At 37.6% G+C, this 21059-nt stretch overlaps 1 protein-coding gene and 1 pseudogene across 1 annotated transcript; both read right to left on the reverse strand.

The window, feature by feature from the left end:
- Positions 1–6990: 6990 nt before the first annotated feature.
- On the reverse strand, positions 6991–7956 carry OR51G1 (olfactory receptor family 51 subfamily G member 1). Its single transcript, XM_017679171.3, has one exon. It carries the CDS (start codon positions 7954–7956, stop codon positions 6991–6993), a length of 966 nt encoding a protein of 321 aa, XP_017534660.3.
- An 11462-nt stretch (positions 7957–19418) lies between these two features.
- LOC108408897 (olfactory receptor 51A4-like) lies at positions 19419–20356 on the reverse strand (annotated as a pseudogene).
- Between the last annotated feature and the right edge of the window lie 703 nt (positions 20357–21059).

A 21059-nucleotide genomic window follows, 5' to 3' on the forward strand; every position in this document is an offset into this window, starting at 1 on the left:
CAGTTTGGATTCCTTTTATCTCTTTTTGTTGTCTGATTCTAGTGGTGAGGACCTCCAGTACTTTTGAATAAATGTGGAGAGAGTGAGCAACCTTCTGTTGTTACCGATCTTAAAGGAAAGGCTTTCAGCTTCTTGCTTCTAAGTATGATGTTGGCTGTGGGTTTGTCATATATGGCCTGTATTATGTTGAGGTACTTGCCCTTTATACTCATTTTGTACAGAGTTTTTATCATGAGTGGATGTTGAATTTTGTTGAATGCTTTTTCAGCATCTATTAAGATGATCATGTGATTTTGTCCTTCTTTTTGTTGATGTGGTGTATAATGTTGATGGATTTTTGAATGTTGTACCATCCTTGCATTCCTACAGTAAATCCCACTTGGTCATGATGTACATTTTTGATGTATTTTTTAATTTGGTTTGCTAATATTTTGTGATAATTTTTGCATCTATGTTCATTAGGGATCTGTAATTTTCATTTTTTGGTGTTTGTCTGGTTTTGGTATTAGAGTGATGGTAGCCTCATAGAATGAGTTTGGAAGTATTCCTTCCTATTCTACTTTTAGGAAAACTTTAAGGAGGATGCATATTAGGTCTTCACTAAATGTTTGGTAAAATTCAGTGGTGAAGCCATCTGGACCAGTTTTGTTCTTAGGTAGTTTTTGATTACCAATTTTATTAAATTTCATTGCTGGTAATTGGTCTGTTCAGATTTTCAGTTTCTTCCTGGGTCAGTCTTGAAAGTTATATTTACTACAAAGTTGTCCATTTCTTTTAGGTTATCCAATTTGTTAGTGTATAATTTTTCATAGTATTCTATAATAATTCTTTGTATTTCTATGGTGTCTGTAGTGGTTTGTGGTTTTTCCTTGGTCATATCTGATTCTGTTTATGTGTGTACACCCTTTTTCTTTTATAAGTCTGACTAGAGGTTTATTTATTTTATTTTCTCAATTAACCCGCTCCTGGTTTCATTGATTCTTTCTATAGTTTTATTCTTCTCAATTTTATTTATTTCTACTCTGATCTTTATTATGTCTCTCCTACTGACTTTAGGCCTCATTTGTTCTTCTTTTTCTAGTTTCATTAATTGTGAGTTGGACTGTTCATTTGGGATTATTCTTCTTTTTGAGGTAGGCCTATATTACAATACACTTTCCTTTTAGAATTGCCTTTGCTGTATCCCACAGTTTTGGAGCTGTTGAATTTTTGTATTTTTTTTTTGTCTCTATATATTGCTTGGTCTCTGTTTTAATTTGGTCATGATCCAGTGATTATTTAGGAGTATGTTGTTAAGCTTCCATGTGTTTGTGGGCTTTTTTTTTTTCTTTGCATAGTTTATTTCTAGTTTTATACCTTTGTGGTCTGAGGAGATGGTTGACACAATTTCAATATTTTTTAATTTACTGAGGATGTGGCCTAGTATGTGTCCTAGTATGTGATCTATTCTGGAATATGTTCCATGTGCACTTGAGAAGAATGTGTATCCTGCTACTTTTGGGTATAGAGTTCTATAGATGTGTATTAGGTCCATCTGTTCTAATGTGTTGTTCAGTGACTGTCTCCTTACTTATTTTCTGTCTGGTTGATCTGTCCTTTGGAGTGAGTGGTGTGTTGATGTCTCTGAAAATGAATGCATTGCCTTCTATTTCCCCCTTTAATTCTTTTAGTATTTGTTTCACATATTTAAGTGCTCCTATATTGGGTGCATAGATGTTTATAATAGTTATATTCTTTTGCTAGACTGACCCTTTTATCATTATGTAGTGTCCTTCTTTGTCTCTTGTTACTTTCTTTGTTTTGAAGTCTATTTTGTCTGATACAAATACTGCAACTTCTGCTTATTTTCTCCCTATTATTTGCATGAAATATCTTTTTTCATGTCTTCACTTTTAGTCTGTATATGTCTTTGGGTTTGAAGTGTGTCTCCTGTAGGCAGCATATAGATGGGTCTTGTTTTTTTTTTATATATTCTGTAACTATGTCTTTTGATTAGTTCTTTCAGTCCATCTACATTTAGGATGATTATCAATAGATATGTATTTATTGCTACTGTAGGCTTTAGATTTTGGTTATCAAAGGTTCAAGGGTAGCTTCCCTAATACCTAACAGTCTGTCTTAACTCACTTATTATGCTATTTCAAACACAATCTAAAGGTTTTTTTTACTTTTTACCCCAGAAGCTCTATTCTCTGGAGCTGCTGAGCACATGCAGCAATGGTGGGGTTTTCAGGTGAGCGGAACCAGCACCTGCCAAGAGAAAAGAGCTCTTTTCTGCCTTCCTGGCTGTAATGCCTGCCTCCACTGCTACATCCTGTGGGCCAAGCATTTAGGGAGGAGACTCTGCATTATGCCCCTGTAGCTGTCGTAGGTGGTTCTACCCTCTGGCTGGCCTGGCATGATGACTGGGGGAGCAGGTGTGTGGGACCAGTTCCTGCCAGGATGAAGGAGCAGTGGGCTATATATACTGCAGTAGGGGGTCTCAAGACTGTTTTGCCAGTCAGGCAGATGGAGCATCTGAAGCTCCTGACAATTTCTAACCTGCTGGGCTGAGTGTTCCGGGACGATTTTGTCCACCTGCCCTTTCCTTGAGCAGCAAGCTGTGTGTAATATTTGCCACTTTAGCACCCCACTTGCTACTGGGATGTCTTTCAAACTGCCTGCCTTTCTTTCATCCCAGGAGGACTGGTAGTCCATACCACTTGTTCTCCGCAAGTGGCTAGAATCTCAGTGTCTCCCAGTATTCCACCCTTCTTTGCTTTCTAACCCAACTAATCTCCAGAGCACCATGTAATATGGGTTTGTGCTCCTGGAGCAGATCTTCAGTGCTGGGTGTTCAGCAATCCTGGGCTTCTACTCCCTCTCTGCTCTGTTTCTCTTTCTCCCACCTGAGGGCTGGTGTTGGGGGATGGCTTGGGTTATGCTGGATCATGGATCTTCTACTTTGCCATTTTCTGTGAGGTCTTTTCTCTTCCCAGATGTAAGCAGTTTGTTTTGTAGGCTTTGTGTCAATCTTTCAAGATTAGTTGTATTTGCTACATTTTTGTGTTTAATGTGGTTTTGTGAGGAGGTTTCTGCCTCACTTCTCATGCCACCATCTTTTTCTGACTCCCAGTTACCCCTATTATTAAATCTTCACCCCCAATAGTGCTGTTAGCTCTCTGTCAACATAGAAAGATGTTACTGCATCATTGACTATATTCTCCATGATGTACTACTATCCTCATGACCATCTTATAGTATGATTGACAATTTTTATGCCCCTTTATCTCCCTCAACCTCCTGACCCACCCACCCAACTGGCTTCCTGACTGCAAGCTATACTACAAAGCTTCAGTAGTCAAAACAGCATGGTACTGGCAGTTTACATATTTGAATGATACTCACCATGCTTGGGCATAAATGCTTCTTTTAAAAAACAATGGATTACTCAGGGACATATAGAATATATGCAAGATCCCAAGACTGAAAATCAGGTTAAAACTAATGCTCTATTAGTTGGAAAAAAACCTGAATGTACTAGTAGTGAAAAAAGTAGAATTGAAATTTTTAAAAATACTATTTACATTACCATCTCCAAAGTGAAATTCTTAGGTATAAATCTAACAAAATATGTACATGATCTATGCAAGGAAGTATACCAATCTCTGATGAATGAAATTAAAGAACTAAACAAATGGAGAGAAATTCCATATTCATGAATAGGAAGACTCTATATTGTCAAGATGTCAGTTATTCCCAATTTGAGCTATAGATTCAATGCAATGCCACTGAATATCCCAGTAAGTTCATTTTTGGATATTGACAAACTAACTTTTAAGTTTATATGGATAAGCAAAAGACTCAGAATAGTCAACAAAATATTGAAGGCGGAGAACAGTGTTGGAAGACAGACACAATCTAGCTTGAATCCTAGGTTATATATCGTATAATTCTATGTACATAACATCTTTTAAATGGCAAACTTTTTGACATGGAAGGCACATTAGTGGTAGCCCAGGCTTAGGAAAAAAGAACAGCAATAAGAGGGAGGTGGGTGTGGTCATAAAAAGAAAACAAAGGGGATTGTTGTCGTGTGGGAACTGTTATCTTGGAGAAGACAAGGTGATAACATTGTATGGAATTTAATACACGGGCGCACACACACACAGATGAGAACAAGTGGGGAAATCTAAATAAGACTGGTGGGTGTATCAACATCAATACCCTGGTTGTGATACTATCCCATAGTTTTGCAAAATGTTAAATGGGGGAAACTGGTAAAAGCATACAAAGGATCTCACTGTATTATATCTTATAAAGGCATCTTAATCTATAATTATCTGATAAAAGTTTAAATAAAAATGTATTTTTGTGAAGACTAGTGATAGAACCACTCTTTTTTGATATTTTTAAGTTAATTATGTGTTCAATCACAGTAACTTTTCTATTATAGCAACAAAACCAATTAGATTATAAACACTGATGAAAATGAAGGCAATGAGAAATACCTGCTTTGTCAGGAGCTGTGTTCCTTCTTCATAGAATAATATTGAATCTACCTTAGGAGTTCTTCCTTTTCACTCGGGAGTTTATCAATATTGTTTGCAAATAGCATTGGTGTGTTGTACTTTTTAAAGATCCAGACTGATCTGACACTATAAGCTATAGTATGGAGCAGAGGAGGCCCCAGGCAGCCACATTCCCCAGAACCAGGTCCATTACAGGAGACAGTATGCTTCCAAATTAGTGCAGAGCTGATAGTCCCACTAGAAAGATACAGGAGATAAGAAGATAGGAACAGTACAGAGGTGAGAAACACAAGTGCCCAGTGCCCATAGTCAGCTCCCAGGTACTGTCATGCTGGTCACTGTATGCAAGACAGGGGTGTAGCAGATGAGGATGAGGATATTATGTATGCTTAAGCCTGTAGTCAGGACCATTAGACCATAAATGTAGTTGATATTTGTACCAGAACAAGTCAGGTTCATGTTGTCTTGGTGCAGACAGAGCGATGGATCAGGATCTTAACCCACAATAAAGGAATCATCTTAGGAGGAAGGGTAGGGAGAGGATGAGAGTTAGGCTGCTGGCCCAAAACGGCAGTTCCTCCTGAAGGAGAGCTGAACGGAGTAGATGTCTGTGACAGCATCACAGCGGACTGAACCATAGACAGCCAGGGCACTAGTGAAGGCAGAAAAGGCCAAACCCAACCCAGGAGAAGCCAGGAGGGCCAATAAGTGATCCGTGCATTCACAGAGGTGACAGTCATACCTACAGTGTATAGTGTCACTGAGTTATCAGGAAAGAGGGTGGAAATGACAAACTGGAATGCCCATTAGGATGAAAGGCATGGGTTATGTGCTTCTACTTATGGGAGACCCCATGCTTTTGGCTCTGGAGAGAAATCTCAGAACCATTAACTCAGTGGAGGGAAGTACTGTCTGGACTGCTCCACTGGAGCATTGTAATGAACAAATAGGAAATTGAATGGGAATGGGGAAATGGTCTGGAAAAAAAAAGTTGTATGTATATAATATTGTCATTACTGTCATGAACATTATTAACTCCTATTTAAGAACACATTTCCTGATCAATTCTGATCACCCTAATTACTCTCTTTGTTTCCCTCATTATTTGTGGGTGTTTGTTACTGTGAGATTCTTATTTCCTTTATAGTCCCAGAATTTGGCCTGTCTTGGTCCATTCAGGCTGCTCTAACAGAACACCATAGATTGGGTGGCTTAAAGAACAAGTACTTTTTTCTCACAGTTCAGTAGTCTGGGAAGCCCAAAATCAAGGTGCTGGCTAATTAGGTTCTTGGTAAGGGTTCTCTTTCCGATTTGCAGAGCTGTCTTCTCTCTGTGTCCTCACATAGTGGAGATAGAGATCACCTCTCATTTCTCTTTTTAATGAGGCACTAATCTTATTCATGAGGCTCCACCCTCATGATACAGTTGCCTCCTAAATAGTCCACCTCAAAATGCCATCACATTAGAGATTAGGCTTCAACCTGTGCATTTTGGGGGGCCTACCGACATTCAGTCCATAGCATGACCTTTTAATTTTCTTCAACTTTCTGGCAGTTGCTTGTCCTACATTGTGCTTGATGTTGTAGGAAAGAGACAAGAATGACAGATTGTATCCATTAATTTATTCACTGACTCTTTCATGTGTAGATTTATTCAACCCATATATATTAAACATTTTACACAATTCTGTGTGTGTGTGTGTGTGTGTGTGTGGTTTCAGGTAGCTGGACACAGGTATGAGAGAAGCATCTTGCAAAAAACAAAATACATATGTTTTTCTCTTGCCTTTCATGTCACCCCAGGAATATGTATAAGAAATCAAGTCCTTTGACTAGTTACTCAGATGGTGAGTGGTTACCCTAAACCTCATACCCTAAAATGACCTCTTTTGAGGCTTAACTGTGATTATTGCTTTGCTATTGTTCCAACTGGAAACCTCCCTCAAACTTCTAGGGCAGTTTCTTTTCTTAACTCTGTAGGTATATGCTGAGGAAGCAACCTCATGAAAAGTCATTAATTGGAGTGTGTTAGAGGTATGTGCAAATCTGTTGCAAGTGAATAAAATTGATAATTATAACAAAGTAACAAAAAATCAACAAATTAAAATATAAATAAAAACATAAATCATCAATTACGTTCCACTGCCAAGAGGAATGAAAAATGGAGCCCGTCTACTCTTTCAGATTTTTTCAAATAACAATAGTATTTATTGAGAATTGATAGTAGTCAGACACTGTGTTAGAGATTTACATGAGTTATTTAATTTCACAACATCCCTATGAGGAAGGTATTATAATTATTTTCATACTCAGTCTGCAACTAAAGAACAGAGAGAGGTAATTTTCCCAAGGTCACCCAGGCAGTATGTTGCACAGTTAGTTTCCCTTTTGCTGATAATTGGAAGTGTTATTTTGTCACAACATAGCTGAACCAAAAATATCAATGTCTTATGCCCCAAACTTCCTCTCTTCACCCGAATCTAATCCTGCTGAAAACAGGTAAGGGATTTAACAAACTCAAACTTCTTAGCGATGCGTTGGCGAATTTGCTTGGTCCTGATGCTGTAGACGATGGGGTTCATGAGAGGTGGTACTAGCAGATATACGTAAGACATGAGGAGGTGTACAATATGGGGCAGATGTTCACCAAAGCGGTGCACAAGAGACAAGCCAATCATGGGAATGTAGAAGAGTAGCACAGCACAGATGTGGGAGACGCAGGTGTTGAGGGCCCGGAGTCGCTCGTGGTGGGAGGCAATGCTTAGTACAGTGTGCAGGATAAGGGCATAGGAGAGGAAGATAAGCAGGGAGTCCACACCCACAGTGCAGGCCACAACAAAGAGCCCATATATGTGATTGACAATGATGCTAGAGCAGGCGAGCTTCATGATCTCTAGGTGCAGACAATAGGCATGGGCCAGCACGTGGGAGCCGCAGTACTGGAAGCGCTTAAGGAGGAATGGCAGGGGGAGGATGAGCAGAGTGCTCCTCAGTACTGAGCTCAACCCCATCTTGACAATACGTGCAGGTGTCAAGACTGTGGAGTAATGCAGTGGGTTGCAGATGGCCACATAACGGTCAATGGACATGGACAATAGAACTGAAGACTCCACCAGAGACAAGGTATGGATGAAAAAGAGCTGAGTGAAGCAGGCAGGGATGCCAATCTCTCTGGCGTTAAACCAGAAGATGCCCAGCACAGTAGGCAGTGTAGAAAGGCAAAGGCCCAAGTCTGTGAGGGCCAGAATGGCCAAGAAATAGTACATGGGTTCATGGAGGGTGACATCAGTGCGGATCACATGGAGGATGGTAAGGTTTCCTACAACACCTATCAAGTAGATGGAGCAAAAGGGAATAGAGATCCAGCCATGGTGATCTTCCAGACCTTGGAAGCCTGTCAGGAAGAAAGTGTCTTTTTGGAGGCTGCTATTAGAAGGTAGTGTCATGGCTTTACACTCTTGGATTCGCCAACCTGTGATATAGAATGGGATTCCTGGAGAATGACGGGACTGAATTCCCACTCACCCAAGTGTCCTGGGTGACCAGTGAGTCAGGAAGGGTCTGAAGATGAAATGAAAAGGAAATAGGAGACCTGATCTATTAGCCCTTTCTGGAGGGTCCAGGAAGGGGACATTTATGGAGGATTTCTGTAGTCCATAGATAACATGTGATTTAGCCTTACGGTGGTATGTCCACCAGTGTTGGATGCTCAGTGGTTTGAGGTCATCTCAGATGGCACCTCCTTCACATGTTCCTCCCTGGAGAAAACTCCAGTTCAATCACTAAATCATTCAGAATCTGTACCACATTTGTGGGGAATTGGTACTATATACCATTTTGCACAATTGTTTATTAGGATCAGGTATATATATTGTGCCTTCAAATGTATTTGTAGTTTGCTTGGGGATTGTGTTTCATTCCACAATGCCTAGCCTGAAGAATAAAGCAGAGCAAGCATTGAGTAAATGTTTGTTCAATTCCTTGAACTTGTAAATTGTGACCAGTGTGATGTTTCCCTGAAAATACACGAAACTTTTGGTGGCTGAAGAGGCAAATGGTGTGCACATATGAAGTCAGGAACTGAGATATATATGAGAAGAAGTAGGGTCTTCAGAAAACAAATAATTCTAGGGAAGGGTGCTTTGATGCTTAATTCTGAGAGGCAGCAGGAGATATGTTCATTTCCAACATCAGGGCGGTTTAATTAGGGTGAGATGTAGAGATGGGGATGCAGAGGAGGTATGCATCAGATTTGAAACAGGCATTACAAAGAAAAACCTGCAATAGTCAGGAAAAGCCTCTAATCTTTAATTTATAATGAGGAAACTAAATCTTAAGGCTCTCAGAGTGAGCTATGCCTCTGGGGCTTGGGTCAATATCTCACACAGATATAGATCTCTCCCTATAAAACCTGAACTGGGATCTCCTTTACTTCCTGCCTTCAGAACTTCTATTCCATGACCTTTATTGCAAGCCACACTATAATGGGTTCCACATGTATCAGTATAGTGTGACTAGTATGTTGTTTATCACATGCATAAAAAGCTCCAAATAGCTAATAATTATTTAATATGTTATGCTTCTGTCACTATCCTAAGTGCCTAATGTATATTATGCCATTCAGCTTTCAGGACAATCATATGCAATAGGTTGTATTTTAAGGGGCATATTACAGGTGAGAAAACTGTGCTGTACAGAGGTGTAGTGGCCTGGGTAAGGTTACAGAGCAAGTAGGGGTGAGGGTGGAAATCAAACTCAGGCAGTGTACTCCAGAGCCTGTATTACTGTTACACATCATACTTCCTACTGCTACTGCTAATGCATAGCACTCTACCTTTTACAAAAGCCACACAATTGAAAAAATTAGAAAACAAAACTGTAATTTTCATTCTTTGTCACACCTGTGGATAGCCATTTCCTTTACCTGCATAATATTAGATGGGTTCAAGATGGGTCTCTCTCTCAAAACCACAGAGAAAATGTGTTTTGAAAACTGAGTTTAGTTTGGGGCATGCTGAATGTTAGCTTAAAAGGGAATTCCTGGGGAGAGGGTCTAGGGGATATTATATTAGTGATCCCTGATTTGAGTGAGGCCTTGCGTTATAAGGTATTTTCCATGAATGTGGAGAAAATTGCTAGCAGATGCAGTGTGAAAAGACAAGACAAGGGCTGAGTTTATAACTTTGGGAACTATTTTAACTGAGGTTAGAACATAAAATTAGAACTAGAAAAGAGACAGAGAGTGGAGAATCAGAGAAACAGGATGAAAATGGTAATGTATAATGTCACTAAGTCAAGTGACCACTGCTGACTACAAAAAAGATGGAGGATGAGGGTTTTTAAAAAGCCATCACACTTATGATGGTGAGGTCACTGTTGATTTTTCAGTAGATTGGGGAAAGATTATAAGGGCTTAAATTATCATTAGGCAGGGAGGAATAAGCAAAGAGTGTATAATATTTATAATTTTTCCTCTACAGAATGCATGAAGGCATCAGGATGTTTTAAAGAAGAGAGATGGGAAATTAAGAGTACTCTTTCAAAAGACTTCTTTTTTTCTCAATGAGGTAGAGATACATTGAAGAGTTGAGGATAAAGAAGAAAAGTCCATAACCAGCTTTTGCCATTTATGCTTCAAGTCAAAACAAGTAATAATAAGATAGTAATGCAATGATTAATATACATTGGCCCTTGAAAAAAGCAGATTGAAATTTCATGGGTCCACTTAAAGGCCAATTTTTTTCTGAATATATTGGAAAACTTTTTTGAGATTTGTGATGAATTGAGGAGACCTTTCTTTACTCTAGCTAACTTTATTTGGTATTTAATTCCTATAACATACAAAGTGTTAATTGACCACTTACATTATCAGTAAGTCTTCCAATCAATAGTAGGCTATTAGTAGTTAAGTTTTTGAGGAGTTAGAGTCCTATGTGGATTTTTTGACTGCACATGGCATCAATGCCCCTAACTCCCATGTTGTTCAAGGGTCAGCTGTAATAATAAAATCCCTCTTGTTTTATGATTCCAAAGGAGAAACAGGGAAAGTACATTAAAAGGAACAAGTAGGAGGGGAACATGAAGGAGAGAAGTGGAGACTTAGAAAGGAGATGTGAAGGAAAAGGAATATCAGACTTTGGAGAGCATGTTGTAGACAGGACAAGGAACAATGTAATCTCACTCTGATATTGAGAGAGAAAATGACAATATGATTTTTTAAAGAAATAAAGGAGGAAATTTTTTTCATCAATTGATGGGAGATGCAAGCAAGAGTTTAAATATCTGTGTGGCTTTTCAGCCAGCAGACTCATCCTGAAGCTGGTTTCTATCGCTCTCATGCTAAGGCATTTCAGAGTTTTCATAATATAAGAAACATGTAAAAGTCATCTATTTAACTCCTACATCTCCAGACAAGGAAGGATCATTCTGCCTGCAACCACTGTATTCTATTCCAGTATTACCTCCCCTTCTAACTAGATTCCTCGCATACTGTATTTTGGGTATGGGTAAGAGGCATGTGTGCCAGGTAAAAAATAAAAAGATCAAAATAAGTCATAGCTAGCACTGGAAAGATGGAATTTCTCTATCACTAAAGCCTTGTATCCTTGGCATAGATCTGGAACTAATAAAATGTGCTGAATAAATGCACAGATGAATAGATAAGAAAAGAGATGAGGTGTAGTAGGGATTAAATAGAATATTTTTAGTGCAGCAACTCTACTTATTCCTCTCAAGGCACACTTCTCCAGATTATGGGTCAGGTAATTCTCAGCTGATTCTCCCACTAGACTGTGTCATACACTATTGATTCTTCCTTCAGCTCTAATTTATTGGGACAGAGGGATGTTATCTTAGGTCTATGGCAGGAACAGAGGAGAGCTAGGCTGAGCACTGACTCAGTGACATTTTGACTCCCTCAACTTATTCCTTATACAATTGCACACAAAGTTACTTAAAATTACCAGCATTTGTACTGGTGGCAGTCTGCAAAATTATACCCAAGGAAAATCAGGACCATATATAAATATAAAGCTTGATTGTTAAAAAACACTATCAGACCCATTTTAATATTTAATTATCCTAAAACAATTTAAGGTAAGGAAGGTAGAGATTACAATTTCAATTATAAAGATAATGGAACTAATGCTCTGAATGATGAGAAAATACATGAGAGTCAGCAAGTATGAAACCAAATGATTAAGGTGACTCTCACAAGCTCACACATGGTGACCAAGCTGGCACCAGAACCACAAGTTTCCTACCCCCAGTCCATCTGCCACTCACAACTTCCTTGCTTCATTTGATGTGGAGATTTAACAAGTAGCTAAGACTGAGAGCTCAGTGTATGGCCCTGGTTATATGTGTCCCAGTTATCTCTGTGTTCCTAGCTGTTCTCTGTTATTCTTTTTGCAATACATACCTGAGCATCAACAGCTGGAGAGAAAAGGGCTTGGCACACACACTTCCAGTCAAAACTGAGAATGACTGGTGGTAGCTCAGCTACCAGAATATTCCCTGCTTAGAATACAGGGCCTTTTTGAAGAGCCCAGTACCTTGTCTCTAGGGGCCTCTCTAAAGTTAAGAATTCCCTGAAGAGTTCTCAAGACTGTTAGCTGAGGATGGAAATCATGAGGAGCTGAGAAACCCCAATCCTGTATGTGGGCAAGGAACATCTTCAAGATGTTAGGATGTTCCTAGTTACAGATTTCATTTTCTGAAACCAAATGAGAAAGACCTAGCTAAGCCTGGAAAGTACTATTGCAATAGACAGCATGTCTGATTCTGATTTACATAAAAGGTAAAGCTGATTTCAATTTTACCTCTGATGCTTTCTAACCATGTGACCATGCAACCTGGAATACTTAACTTCATCTCTGAGAGATTATTTCCTTGTATCTTATAAAGGGAATTGCCTCTCTCTTTTTTTACACAGACCTTGGTACTAAGAATTCCCACATTTTAGAATCAACTGCTAGTGTAATTTGGTTGGAGTTAAAGGAAAAGGAAGATCCTCCTTGGCCTTCACTCTTAACACAGTTCTCTTATCTGCTATTGGCCATTCCTTGTTTTTTCTCCCCAGTACACATGTAGTTTGGGTAATAATTCAGAAACTTGTACTCCAAATGCCAGTTTAAAATCTGGTACCTTCAAATAGTTTATCAACCAACATCTATATGAAGAATTTTCTAGAATTTATTTAAACAATTGGAGGAATCACCTGAACAGAATAACTGATACTGTGTGGATTCTCAGTAAACATCATTATTAATATAATTAATAAAATGACCGTGATTCTAGTTTGTCAAGAAAAGACTGAATTTACACTTATTATCTTGTTTTCCCGTCCCATTTGGAATCTGTCCCATATTCCTCATTTTATCACAAAGTGTTATATGAAACTATGTTAAAGTGAGCTGGTGTGATTGCTAGATCTTCACTTTGTACTTCAAGTTTCTGCTGCAGTTTCAGCCAATGGCCTGTGAGATACGTGTGCAGTGACTACAGTTCCTACTTTAATACAATTCTAAATCTGAAAGATGGACAGAGGTGCCCCATCTCTCCTTTTTTGGCTATTTCCAATGTAATATTAATAAAGCTTCAGAGAGAACAGGAAGGGTAATCACTGATAAAGTGAACATCTTATTAAACATTTATTATTAATTAATAATAGTAAGTTATTAATAAATAAATGTGTTAAAATTTACTGGTGTACAAGTATGTATATACAGCTAACTCCTTGCAGATTCATTTGGTGGTGGGAGATATATTTGGCAGTATTACCCCATCCAGATAACGATAACTCATCCAATGCTACCCCATTTTTGTTTTTCAACCATTTGTGTTGCTTCTTGAGCCAAGGTCTGTGAAATAAATGAAATCACTAGGCTGCCAGTAGCCTGGGGTAATAGGAGATAATTTGATTAAGTGAACAAAAAAAAAAACCAAGCCATTCAAGGAATAAAGACTGATGAATGTTTAGTGTTTATCATATATGATAATTGTATGATTTGATAACCTTAATTTTTAATAAGCCCATTGGCAGCAAAGACCCTTAAAAATGAAAGTTCACACTTTAAATTAAATTTAAATTTTCTATTCTCTATTTCTCTTTCTCAGGAAATATTATAATTAGTTCATAACTTGATCAAAATGTATGTTAAGAAGCTCCATCAGTATGGTGGCCAAATTGATATAATTGATCACATGACAAGAGAAAAAAATTATCATCCACTTCAAAAGTGTGTAGATTCTTTTAAGAACACTGTTATCTGAAGGTGGTAATTACCATACATAGCTAGTGATAGTAGATTTCACACTATATATTCATGATTTTTCATATAGATTAAATGATTTCATTCAAATTAATTGCATTCCCCTTTTATTGCAAATTTTGTAGTTATTGTGAAAAGAGAAGGGATAGCTGTTATGATATTGGATCCATTACCAGAAGCTATATTATGTTCATTTTCAAAACCAATATTCAGATGCTTAAGACAGAGAACCAATTTTTTCAACTTTATTATTTTTAAATTTTTTTCCAGCTTTACTGAGATATAATTGCAAATAACATTATGTAAGTTAAAGTTTACAGTGTGTTCATTTGATACATATATGTTACAAAATGGTTATCACTTTAGAGTTAGCTAATACATCATGTCAAATAATTACCATTACTTTTTTGTGGTGAGAACATTTAAGATATACTCTTTAAAGAACATTCAAGTTATAATACATTATTGTTAACTATAATCACAGTACTGTGTATTATATCCCCAGAAATTATTCCTCTTCTGACTGGAAGTTTGTACCCTTTGACCAATCTCCCAATTTCCCTCATTCCCCAGCCCCTGAGAACCACCATTCCACTCTGTTTCAATGAGTTTAGTATTTTTTAAGATTCTTTATATAAGTGAGATCACATAGAATTACTCTTTCTCTGTTTGACTTATTTCACTTAGTGTAATGCCCTCAACATCCATCTAAGTTGCCACAAGTGGCAGAATTTCTCCTTTCTCCGGGCTGGATAATACTGCATTGTACATGTGTATACCACATCTGTATCCATTCATTCATTGACAGATATTTAAGTTTTTTCATTATCTTGGCTTTTATGAATAATGCTGCAACAAACATGGTAGTACATATGTTTCTGTGATACCCTTCCTTTATTTCCTTTGTCTGTATACCCAGAAGTGGATGCTGGGTCATATGGTAGTTCCATTGCTAATTTTTTGAAGAACTTCTATACTGCTTTCCATAGGAGCTGTACCAATTAACATTCACACAGGCAAAAGGGTTACTTTTTATCCATATTTTCCACAGCACTTGTTATCTCTTATCTTTTTGATGCCAGTCATTCTAACAGGTGTGACGTGATATCTCATTATGGTTTTGATTAGTGATGTTGAACAACTTTTAATATACCTGTTATGAAATGTATGTTTTCTTGCAAAATCGCTTATTCAGTTTCTCTGGCCATTTTTAAGTCATGTTGTTTGTTCTGTCTTATTGATTTATATGAGTTCTTTACATATTTTGGATATTAATCACTGATCAGATATATGGTTTGTAAATATTTTCTCCTATTATGTAGGATGCCTTTTCTTGATTGTTTCTTTTGCTTAGCAGAAGTTTTTAGCTTAATGTAGTCCTACTTATTGATTTCTGCTTTTGTTGTCTGTTGGGGATATCTACAGGTGATATGCTCATGTTGCCTCATGGGAGTCCTTCCTAATGCATATCATAATGTAGTCAGAAAGGACTACATCCTTTTAATACTCTTCTGATATTTTCCCTCTCTTTAGTGATGGAGCTTCTGATCCAGAACTCTTGATGCTACAGAGAAATGAGTCTATTTGGCAGCATCTTGCACAGCTGGGGAAGCTAGGCAATCACTCTCCTTCTCAAGGACTGAGAAGGTCTCACTTAGCTCTGAACTTTGCTGCATTGGGCAGAGGCAATACAAAGTCAAGCTTTCCCTCTTGCACATTCCTGTGCAGTAAACTTGTATCTTCTGGCTCCAAGGGAGTGCTGGTATTTCTCCTCTGAAAATCCAGACTTCCACAAAGGCTTTCTCATCCATAGGAGACTACTACCCTAGTGAGTGTTTTCCAAGTGCTATCAGCCCAAGGCTCAGAGGGGTTTGAACTGGTTCACAAGGTCTTGCAGAGACCACAGTCATACTAAGGTGTGTCTGCTTATTACCTGTTGCATAGGGGGGTCTGACCTGTTCTGGGTCCCTTGGCATATGGTGCTGGATCCCACAACTCCTGCAGAGACACTTTTGTTCATGGATAGATGCTTAATTTTGTTTTGGGACATATGGGTACAGGGACCAAAGAGAGACATCATATGCTGCCATGATGCTGATGTTACTCTGAAAATCAATTACTTATTTAAGTTGTTTAATTATGTTATTCCAATCCATGACTCAAGTTAAAGTTTATTTATTTATTCTGTCCCAGTTTTATTCTGTATGACATTTGGCCTTATTTGGAATGCTATTTTGATTTGAGTTATGAAGCTCAGCATGAGAGACACATTTTTTAAAATGTAGAGGTGATATAAATGCATAGTTTGTTACAGGACAGAAATGTGGTAAAAATAGTGCTCTTCTGAAGTTTGCCAATGAACACATTATTTCATATTTATTATATATATATGAAATTTCATAATACACATGAAGTATGTACATGAATTATGAAATAGGCGTGTGCATATGATTATGAAATATGTAGATATATGAAATATGAATATATAACTATATATATATAATTTCATTTATTTTTGCAGCCCTACTCATTTTCAAGAGTGTCTATTAACTTTAAAGCATTCCCAGCCATCAGTGAGGGTTTGGGTGAACTACTGGCATTTAACCTTTGGTTGTTTAATATACTGCAATGAGCACAACATTCCCATATGGCATTTTCTTGACTCAAATGCAAGTACTACATCTTTTCAGAAACACTGTTACCTGTTGATACTGTTTGTCTGAAAAGCTGGTGTGATTTGCTTACATCTGTGGAATAGACAAAGGAAGAAAAGAAAAGCCATGAAACAAAAGCAAAAAAAAAATGGCATGCATTTGTATTAAATGTATGTGATATATATATAGATATAGATATAGATATACACACTTTGCATGAATGAATGAATTAAAATACATAAAAATAATAAAGAACTTAATGAAAACTGGACAAGTAGAGGCAGCAAGAGCACACAGCTCTAAAAATGTGTATCTTTTAAAAAACATTTTATAGGCTGATGAAAGGTAGATGTTAGTTGGAAGATTTTAAGAATAGGAAAAATATAGGTACAACAGGTCTCTGAAAAGGCAGGAAAATATGGAGTTTGCCTTCTAGGGATTTGGATTAAAATTTAATAGAGAGGAGTTGCATTCTTCTTAGGAAGAGGAGTGGGATAAATTGGTAGAATATATTTAGAAGATTTTAGGTTAGATAGTAAAAAAAAGAGTAATTCATGTTACATAGCCTTTAAAGGGAAGCATAAAGACTGAGAGTAAAGTATGGACACTGAAGAACTTAACAAATACTTGAACAGGAAGGTAAAATAACAACAGTATACCAAGTGATATCTGATGATTAACTGAGATAGTGGTTTTTGTGGCACAATTTGAACAACCCATGATTGACTCTGTCAGTGTTCAGAAGCCAGAATGTATGGATATGCAGGTGAAGGTCTACACTGATCCATGATATGCCATTAATTAAACTAATCATTAAGTTATGGAAGCAACAATTTATGTCTTTGGTGGATTAAAGGCATCTCCAAACAATTTGTCACTTTTCCCATCAAGAGGTGGAGTTAATTTCTCCTTTCTTTGAATCTAAACTGGCTCCATGAATGTGTAACTAGCAGGTGCAGTGGAAGTGTACCTACTGTTCCAGGCATAGTCCTTAACAGGCTAGAAGATTCCATCCTACTTCCTGGAATAGGCTGTCTTTTTATGCTCCTTCTTGGAATCAAGCTATCATGCTCTTTAAAGCCCCACTCACAGGGAAAGATCATATTTAAGCTCACTACTGATGCTAAGCATCAACTACCAGCTATGGGCATGATCTGTCTTTCAAGTGTGTCCCTCAGCCCTAGCGAAGGTGTCATGGTGTCATTTGGAGCAGAGACAAGGTGTCCCTGCAGAACTCTGCACAAATAAAACCATGAACAAAAAAATAATTTTTGTTGTTTTAACTCTAAGTTTTGAAGTGGTTTGTTATGCAGCTACACCTGGAACCTGGTCTTTTGCCAAGAAAACTTGCCTTCCTTGAAGTTGACTTATTCTCAATCTGAACAGTCTCCAATGTATCAAAATCTCTGACTTCTTAACTTTATTCCCTACTCTTTGTCAAAATCACCATCATAATCACTATCTCATCATCTTCTCAAGTTTTTATTAAGTGTATTTATTTATGACATTATGAAAAGGACATTGCCTTGTTTACAATCTAAGGCAGACATATTAGCAATGAAGTGTATGTTAGGCACACAGAAATATTAAATAAAGACATTAATGACCTACAAGAAACTGATTTCTCTATGATGTCAAAGTGGATGCAGGATTTCAAAAGTGTTATGGGAAGCTCAAGATGCTAGTGTAGAATATTAGGGGAAGAAATGAAGTATTAGAAGAAGAAACTAATAAAATTGAGATCATACATTATTAAAGATTGAGCAAGGCTTTAGCTGTGTATTGGGAGGGCTCTATATATGCTCTATTTCTAAGTATTCACTCACTTATTTATTCCAAAATTATTTGAGTGTTTGCTATGGGCCATGTGCTGTGGTAGCTAGAATAGTGACTATGACAGTCACTGGTCTCCTGGCGCTTATGTTCTGGCACATAGTAATTGTATAAGATATTATACAAAATAATTTATGTATACACAAATGATACCTAGGATTTGTGGCACGTATGCCTAGGAGACAGATATATGTATAGAACAAGGTAATACATAGACAATATAGAAGATGATTAATAAAGATGGAAAGACTGATGTTCAGGAGAAGTTATAATATCTGTCCAAGCTGGAGATGGTCAGGGAAGGCTTCACAATGAATGTGTGATCTTATCTGAATAGAAGTTTGAGAGAAATAGTAAGATCTTCACTGAATTTCTTCTAAGTCATAATAAAGATGATCCCTAGTTATATTCTAAGAAGTGGGAGTAGATATATGTGGGGACAAAGTTTAAAAAACAGTTGACAGAGCCGAGCATGCACAAGGAGAGAAATTTATGTCTATTATTATTATCATTATTGTTATTGTTATTATTTTACAAATTCGTCTAAAATAAATAATGGACAATACGGTCATTGCACTTTTCTTTAATGCCCTTGATAATAATGTCATTGTCTCATATGACTACACTACAATAGCATTTCTAATTTGAATCTATATCCAAATATTCTGTTGATATACAAATTTTAAAATTACTCAATGTGTGTAGGTAGCTCTGGCTTTCAGGAATTAGATCAACAATTTCATCATCGTGAACTTCAAGTAAAACAGATGAAATGTTTTAGCCTTTCTCTTAGTAGGTTTTTATTAGCTAGAAAAGTAAAAGAAAGTATGGAAACTTTTTTTTTAAATGCATGTATTGGTATAAGTGCTTTTCTCTTATTATTTTACTGGCATATGTTCTACAAAGAGGAAAGCAGAACATTCTGATCTTCATTTAAGGCTCAAATTTCTACATGTTCAGTCTGAGACTCAGAGAGCTGAAGTAATTTTCTCAAGATCTCAGGGATGCTCCGAGTACTGAGTGTCAAAGTCACTCTATGAACTCAACAATAAAGCCCAAGGCCACTCTATGTCATGCTTACTTCCAGGTACACGTGCAACATTGATTTAGTTATCACTTATAAATGTATTCCTTTTCTCATTCCTTTGATTAGCTTCTTTTCAGACAAAGTTTCCCCACAACCTTTTCTCGGATTTGATGGGTCTTCACACAGTACACAATGGGATTCATCAGAGGTGGTACCAGTAGGAAAACGTCAGCCATGACGATGTGGGTCACAGGAGACATTCCTGGCAAAGCGGTGGAGCATTCCCACACTCAGCATGGACACATAGAAGATAAGCACAGCACAGATGTGGGAGATGCAGATGTTGAGGGCCTTGAACTGCTCTCTGGGAGTTGCAATGCCCACTACTGTCCTTAAGATCATTACATAGGAAAAAGTAATAAACAACAAATCCAGAATAGTAGAAAGGGCAGCCCAGAGTCCATAGACAACATTGGTTCTGTTGTCAGAGCAGGCCAGCTTCATGACATCCTGGTGGAGACAGTAGGAGTGTGACAGAGTGTTTTGATGACAGTATTTCAGCCGTTGCAATAGAAAAGGCAGTGAAAGGATCAAAATAACATTTTTGGAAGTCAGTAAGTCCCCTGTTTTGACAACTCGTGAGCTGGTTAAGATTGTGCTGTATCTTAGAGGGTTGTGCATGGCCACATACCGGTCAAATGCCATTACAGATAGCACAGAGGCTTCCGTGACTGAACAGATGGCTAAAGAATTCCTGGGCAAAGCATGCAGCTGCATGAATTTCATGGACACCAAACAGGAATAGTTCCAAAGTGGTGGGTAAAGAAGAGAGGGACAACCCTAGGTCAGAGATGGAGAGCATGGAAAGGAAATAGTACATGGGTTCATGGAGGCTCGGTTCTGTCTTGATAAAGAAGAGAATGGTAAAGTTACCCAGGAGAGAAAGAAGGTAAACAGATGAGAGAGGAATGGAAATCCAGATGTGACTCTTCTCCATTCCAGGGATTCCAATAAGGAGGAATCTAAGAACTTCAATGTTTGTATCATTAAGAGGAGACATGGCACATGGAAAGATACTTAACCAGGTGCTTACTACAAGGCAGTTGGAAATCTCCTAAGTGAAGTTATGGCAGGAGATGTCCCTTTCTGGTAGGTCGCAGATACTCAGAGAACTATCAGAGACCTATTATGGTAAATAGTCTGTGTTTCTATTCTCAGTTCAGGCTGTAGGAAAAGTCAAACACAGAAGCATGTAAGAATCTGACTGGCTTCTCCATCCAGGTATTTATTTCAGTGTTGTTGAAGTATCAGTTAATGTGGATTTTGCATATTTAACAATCCCAAACAATCCTCCATGCAACCACCTGTGGCCAAATGATTCTCTTATTTCAATTTTGTAAGAAGAAAATCTTGAAGGGAGAAGCAAATTTTACTGTTGATTGAGGAAGAGGAGTTCATGAATTATTCCATACCTATATTCAAACCTGTCTGTATCTGAAAGGGTAAACATTTGAAGTAATGGAAGAACTGAAAGTTCATAATTATATAGTCTCAGAGTTTAAAAGGGCCTTTACAAAATATGTAGTCTTACTCTCCTGCCTGTACAGAACCACTCTAAATGACTAGGTCCCCATCAGCTAATATAACCTAGCTTATTCCCAGTAGTATATTAACTACTAACTAAAGCTTTCCACTTCATGGTTGAATACTCAGATTGTTTTTCTTTCTTCAGTTGATAAATATTTCTAAAAGTTTCCATCTCT

This window comes from Manis javanica, chromosome 11 (genome assembly GCF_040802235.1).
Source record: "Manis javanica isolate MJ-LG chromosome 11, MJ_LKY, whole genome shotgun sequence".
In the NCBI taxonomy this organism is placed as follows: domain Eukaryota; kingdom Metazoa; phylum Chordata; class Mammalia; order Pholidota; family Manidae; genus Manis; species Manis javanica.

What these genes read in the sequence shown, in the direction of transcription:
- OR51G1 (XM_017679171.3), bottom strand. Translation starts at nt 7,956, where the DNA reads ATGACACTACCTTCTAATAGCAGCCTCCAAAAAGACACTTTCTTCCTG.